This window comes from Haliotis rubra, unplaced genomic scaffold (genome assembly GCF_003918875.1).
Source record: "Haliotis rubra isolate DU_JTF1 unplaced genomic scaffold, ASM391887v1 Scf216, whole genome shotgun sequence".
Lineage (NCBI taxonomy): Eukaryota > Metazoa > Mollusca > Gastropoda > Lepetellida > Haliotidae > Haliotis > Haliotis rubra.
Window position 1 is genome coordinate 39068 of NW_025766181.1, and position 6575 is coordinate 45642.

The window sequence follows — 6575 nt, forward strand, 5'->3', positions numbered from 1 at the left end:
CTTGTAATCAATCGACAATAGTATTCAAGAAAATACGTTGCTATTCTATCTAAAGTTACAGAAGATCTTGTTCAGAAACTGACAACGTCCAACCAGGAAATCAATATATATATATATATATATAAACATATATATTGACCCTTTTCTGTCTACCTAACAAAATAGCGAAATGAACATTAATATCATTAATATCGCTTTCTTATATTCTGTCGTCTTTGAAAAGTATGTAATTATATCACAGTTCTTAACATTCGTTTTATGTGTGTAATTTTTGTGATTTTTGCTCTCTTTTTCGCGAACACCTGATATCCCCACTATTTGATAGCGATTCAATGGGACATGCTCATGAGATCTAATCATATCGATTTCTAATCGATGCCGAAAGCGCTTTGTCATTTATGTATCGATAATATAACGTTTCCTTCAATAAATAACTTCTTTCCTCAAGGCTCGAGTTTGATATCGGTAGAATTGATGTCTTACAGCTACATTCATTATTCATCTGAGTAAATGCTTACAGTGACTGTTACTTTAAGCATACTGCATGACGCTTTAAATACAGCACAAATGGGCTTTTCCGTAACCGGCAAGAAGACTCGTTCCCTGGTCGAATAATGTAATGTGCACAAAGCTTTGATAACAGTTATAATGTAAGCCCTTAGGAGAACAAATTATAATGTAAGGATTGAGTTCCGGTGCTTCCGTTTCCGGTGTGTGCACGCATCGTGATGACGTCACGTCCGGTTCATGCGTGCGCGCGCATCCCCATGACGTCACCTCCGAGGACGCCCTGTTCAAGATGGCGGCCCATCCGGTGGGATCTTGTGGAATCTCGCAGGATCTCGCGAGCGTAGACGCAATGCAAGATGGCAGACGGACGGGAAGGAGAGGGAGGGAGAGAGAGAGGGAGGGAGGGAGAGTGGGAGGGAAGGAGGGAGGGAGGAGAGTGGTGAGAGGCGATGGCGTGCGTGGAAAACAATGGCGTGCCTAGAGAAGAGTGGTTCAAGCTTTGTCACTCAGGTTTTCTTTCGAGCAGGGTTGGTGGCCCTGAAAAGGGCCGTTGGCATGGATGGGTGAGACATCACCGAGGTATCTATTGTCGCGAAGGTGGTCCACTGGAGGTCGTGCTGCTTGAATCGTCCATGGGTTCAACAAACTCCAAGACCCGTTGAAGTAGAGAGTGCATGGTGTCTACACGGTCTTAAACGAGGATGACCTTGTCATGGAGTAGAGTCAGTAGACGATTGTCTTCATGTTTACCCACTTTCTTTGGCGGTTGAGCTGACTGGTTGACGGGAGCCGCGTTTCTGGAGCCTTGTTGGTGCAGTTCATTCTCTTATGGTCCTCTTTACCACAGTGGCGGCAGGGATGTGGGCAGTCGTAACTGACATGACCTTCGTTTTTTCCACAGTTGTAGCAGGTGTTGTTATCGTGCTTGTTGTTGTCCTTGGCCTTCTTGGGACATACGCAATGACTATGGCCTTGAACACCACACTCGGTACAGGTCACCTTGGGACAGTGCAGATAACTGTGGTCATCTGTTTCCCACAGGCGGCAACGGAAGGAAGAGGCAGAGGCGGGAGGTTTTTTTGCATGCTTCCAGGGTATGACGTCATTCATATAAAAAAAACAAATGAGCTCATGGTGCGCACTGCCACACTTAGGACGACCGATTGTGACGTCAGAGGGTGAGGTTGGCTATATCAACTAGGCTCAGCGTGGGTCTTGTCAGTTCTCACCATGCAGTCACCACGAATTAATGAAGCAGAGGAAGAAGAAGAAGAACTTGAAGAGTTCTGTGCCCTACCGGTTGGAGCCGACGTCCCTACTAACACGCAAGAAGTTCCGAGCCAACACTCATCGCTATAAGCTGAAGTTCAATCCAGCTTGGTTGCAGCGTCAACAACCTGAAGACCACCCCGTCGTTCTCAGAGAGCAGTTTGATGCTGTTTTGTTAGACCTGAGAAACAATGTGAGCGGCCAGGATGGTGATTGCGTGGGATTGATCCTGAAACACCCAGCCCTGGATTCTGATATCTCAATAACATTACAGCAGATGGGTGACCTCCAGGGGGAACACATCATGGCCGAAGTGGAAAAAGTACAGCAAAGTAACCACGACTTGTATATCGATGAGACCATGGATATATACTTACTGCATTTAGAAGATCATGATCGTATAAGCCAGGGGCACAGACGGGCAAGGCACATCATCGGCACACTCTCTTTCCTGGTAAGGAAACAATGCATCATTACAAAATCAAGAATGATGATCAACTCTGCTTTGCCCATGCCCTGGTCGTAGTAGCCAGTCACCATGAACACAAACCCGATCCTGTGACCAAGGAATGGACGAAGGAATGGAAACAACTTTGTGATAGTCGCAGTCCAGTTCAACTGAAGGCCGCCAGGGGCTTTATTTGTCAACTCAAGATCTCCGAAGGGCCTTGTACTGGACGTGCCACGTGGGAGCTGTTCAGTCAACGTTTGGCGCCCTTACTACCAACTCAAAATCTACTCCCAAGATGTCATGAATCGGCTGCTGTACAAGAGTGAAGTGCTTCAACTCACCAAGATCCATCAGCATTACGAAGTCATTACATCCAAGACAGCTTTACAGGCTATAACTACTACTGTGAAATCTGTAACCAAGGATGCAGCACCCTGAAAATCATCGCTGCACCGAGAATTGCAATGCCACTGGTGTCGATGGCCTGGATTCTGTGGCGACGTGGACAATGGAGGACCCTTACTGCTTTCAACGCCATTGGACGGCCTCCGCCAAAATATCAACCCAGCACCTGCTCCACCATCCACACTTGTCATCGATGCCTAGCCAAAGTCAGCGTGAGAAAATCCAGGGCATGGGCCAACCACCAGTGCGACGCGAATCGTAACTGCAAGATCTGCAAAGAACTCTTGGAACCCAACCATCAGTGCTACATGACCGTCATCAAACCACTCACACAAGATGAAGACGGTGAAAACAAGGATGAAGACAAAGAACTACAACAGCGTGAGTTCATCTTCTATGATTTTGATTGTACCCAAGATCAAGGTAATCATGTTCCCAATTTGTGTGGGGTGCATCTGGGATGTGGAAAATGTATTTCCAAGGCCTCGGATCAACTTTGTGAAAAGTGTCCCTGGCGTGAGGAAGGAGAAGGGCCTAGCCACATCAAAGTGTTTCGGGGATCTACGACCTTGAAGGACATGGGCGACTGACTGATGAGTCTGGCGGAAAAGAAACAAAACAAAAAGAAACGTAAGGCACCACACCAGTCGTCGTCAGCCCGAGCCTCCAAACAATCCAAACCATCACTAGAACCCGATGATGATGTAGAACAACAAGACGACGAGGAACAAGACGACGAAGACTATGAGGACATTTCCCCCTACCATTGATGATGACAAGTTTTTGGTCATTGCACACAACTACCGTGGGTATGATGGACATTTGCTCCAACAGTACTTCCATCAACATTTGGTGAAAGCAACCCGGATCATACTACGAGGGAATCACATCTTGCAGATGAACGTGGTGCATCTCGTCTTCAAAAATTCACTCACTGTCCTCACGATGGCTCTGAAGCAGTTTCAAAAAACGTTTGCCTTGACGGAACTCAAGAAAGGTTACTTTCCTCACTTCAACACCGAAGCTCACCAAGGCTATGTGGGTCCCTTATCCTCCCGTCTACCTACGATCCTGACGGTATGTTTCCTGCCGAACGGAAAGCTTTCTTGGCCTGGTATGACGCACGCGTGGCTGAAGGGTCTGTCTTTGATCTGGAAGAGGAATTGCTGAACTACTGCCAGAGTGATATTGACATTTTGCGTCAAGGCTGTGCTGCATTCCACAACATGTTAATCCAACAAAAAGACGTGGACCCTTTCTCTGAAGCAGTGACATAACCCATGGCTTGCATGCTAGCCTTCTGAAAACTGTTTTTGGAACACCGCACCATCGCCATCATACCTCTGCAAGGTTATCGCCCCCAGCGCAGCTACTCTCTGCAGTGTCTCCACTGGCTCAACTGGGTCATGCACCAATACCCCGACCTCCACACCCAGCATGCCCGTAATGGCGGAGAAGTAGGCTTTAACTGTGCTGATGGCAGTCAATGCATGGTGAACGGCTACGACGCTGAGACACACACCATGTACGAATACTTTGGTTGTTTCTGGCACTGATGTACTCTCTGTTACAAGACGGGTCGATGTGGACCCCACAGTACCATGGGTACAGCACCTTGGGAACAATACCATCATACGATGTACTGACTGGTGGTGTTACGCCAACATTCTGACATCGACCAAGTGGTGACCCTGTGGGAATGTGATTTTCGAAAAGAACAGAAAGACAACGCTGATCTGAGAGCGTTCCTGACCACACTGCAAGGACCTTATGCCTACATGCTGAACCGTTGGATCCCAGAGATGCCTTCTTTAGAGGATGCACAAACGCCACCAAGTTGTACTACGAAGCCAAAGAAGATGAAGAAATCAAATATGTGGACGTTTGTTCTCTGTACCCCTACATGTGCAAGTATGGTACTTACCCTGTGGGGTATCCCGAGATCAAAGATCATCCTCTCGTGTCAGACTTGTTCGAGTTACATGGCCTCATCCAGTGCCGAGTCTTACCACCCCTCGGCCTCTACCATCCCGTTCTTCCTTACTGCGTCCAGGGCAAGTTGTTATATCCTCTGTGTCGTGCTTGTGCTGAAGCACAGTTGGCTGGTTCCTGCCCCTACGGGGATGAAGACCGAGCATGGATCGGCACGTACGTCAGCAAGGAGCTTCAGTATGCTGTTCGAGAGTGCGGCTATCAAGTGCTTCACATCTTTGAGGCTTGGCACTTTGACACGCTCACCACCTACGACCCTGACACTCAAGAGGGAGGACTGTTTGCCAAGTATGTGAACAATTTTTTCAAGATCAAGCAAGGGCCAGCGGATATCCAGAAGGCTGTTCAGACCCAGACGCTTACATCAGGGAGATTCAGTGAAAAGAAGGAGTCACCTTAGATCCTGCTCACATCCTAAAGCTTGCCTGAACAAACACTGGGGCAAGTTTGGCCAACGAGTCGGGTTTGACAAGACCGAATACATCAGTTCCCCTAAGAGGTTCTTTGCCCTCCTCCGGGATGAATGCTGTGTGGTAAAGGACGTGCACTTCGTCAACGAGGACCTCGTGTGTGTCACTTACGAACCTCAGTCGGAATTTCACCAGCTGCATTCCGCCCACAATGTGGTCATTGCAGCCTGGTTGACAGCACAAGCCTGTCTCAAGCTGTATTCCTACTTGAAACCCTTGGATCGACGCGTACTCTATTTTGATACGGACAGTATCATCAACATTCACCGTGCACTAAGCTACAACCCTCTACTTGGAGATACCTTAGGTGAGCTGACCGATGAACTGGAAGGGGGCAACAGCATTCAAACCTTTGTCTGGGAGGACCCAAGAACTACACCTACAAGCTGCGGCATCCTCAACCTGACGGTAGTGTAGGCATCAGCAACACCACACAAAATGACTAAATGCCCAAATTTACTAACGTCAGGAAATACTCGTTTCATCCGGCGGCCATATGAACAACGTTTGAAATCTACGTATCATCTGGCCGTCAGACTTACACACGTTTAAAGGGGTGATAAAATAAACGGACGTTCAACTCTGCATTTACATGTATTTCACAGGTGTGTAAATCTGGCCATTGTTTTCATGTGTTTCCTAACATGTGTAACATATATAAATCCTGTGAATGTAGGACATGCATTTCAATACCCTTGAAATCTCGTATGACCAGGGTTAGGTTTGTTATATATTTAGTAAATGCGTAAATGGTTGGTAATGGGTAAATAGAGTGTTACAAGATAAACACTACTTTAACATGTATTTCAATGGTTCTGTAATATAACTGTCACATAGGGTTCAGTAGCGCATCCGACCACGCTATAATGTACTGAGATAATTCGAAACACATGGTGAAGTGATACCCATGACTGAGCACCACTAATAGCGTGCATGTCTTTCTTGACATACACATGATGTCTGTTTAAAAGGTTCAAATATCGGGTCTATGGGCCAGATCGATATGTATGTTAGGGGTGTGTGTGTGCGAGGGAGAGGGTGTTGCATGGGGTAGGCCAAGGGTTGGGTGGTGGTGGCGGTGGGTCGGCGTTGGGGTACTGATAAGTCTGTCTGACCAGTAGGTAATATCATTTATACTTGTTGTAATTGAAATTACATAACGGTTTAAATAACTGACCTTAGGTACACTTCTTATATATGCGGGCGGTGGGGTAGCCTAATGGTTAAAGCGTTGGCTCGTCACGCCGAAGGCCCGGGTTCGATCCCCACATGGGCACAATGTGTGAAGCCCATTTCTGGTATCCCCGCCGTGATGTTGCTGGAATATTGCTAAAAGCGTCGTAAAACCAAACTCAGTCAGTCTTATATATGCTATACAAGGAGACACTGCTAATTACAATAAAACACAGACAGATGTGTTCACACAGACATTAACCGGTAGGTCCCTAATTTTAGTGTTTACCTGAATGAGTTATCCG

At 47.0% G+C, this 6575-nt stretch overlaps 1 protein-coding gene across 1 annotated transcript; it reads left to right on the forward strand.

Moving 5' to 3' along the window:
• Window positions 1–3580: 3580 nt before the first annotated feature.
• LOC124276936 lies at window positions 3581–5514 on the forward strand. Its single transcript, XM_046712594.1, has 4 exons — window positions 3581–3712; window positions 4000–4092; window positions 4548–4804; window positions 4938–5514. Exons 1-4 carry the CDS (start codon window positions 3581–3583, stop codon window positions 5512–5514), a joined length of 1059 nt encoding a protein of 352 aa, XP_046568550.1.
• The last annotated feature ends 1061 nt before the right edge of the window (window positions 5515–6575 follow it).

Bases quoted from the DNA above. Each gene is read 5' to 3' on its own strand.
- LOC124276936 (XM_046712594.1), top strand. From the start codon at position 3,581: ATGGCTCTGAAGCAGTTTCAAAAAACGTTTGCCTTGACGGAACTCAAG. The intron at 4,093-4,547 runs GTAGGCTTTAAC...TACATGTGCAAG, and splicing joins ATGCCCGTAATGGCGGAGAA to TATGGTACTTACCCTGTGGG. The intron at 4,805-4,937 runs GTATGCTGTTCG...AATTTTTTCAAG, and splicing joins TACGTCAGCAAGGAGCTTCA to ATCAAGCAAGGGCCAGCGGA.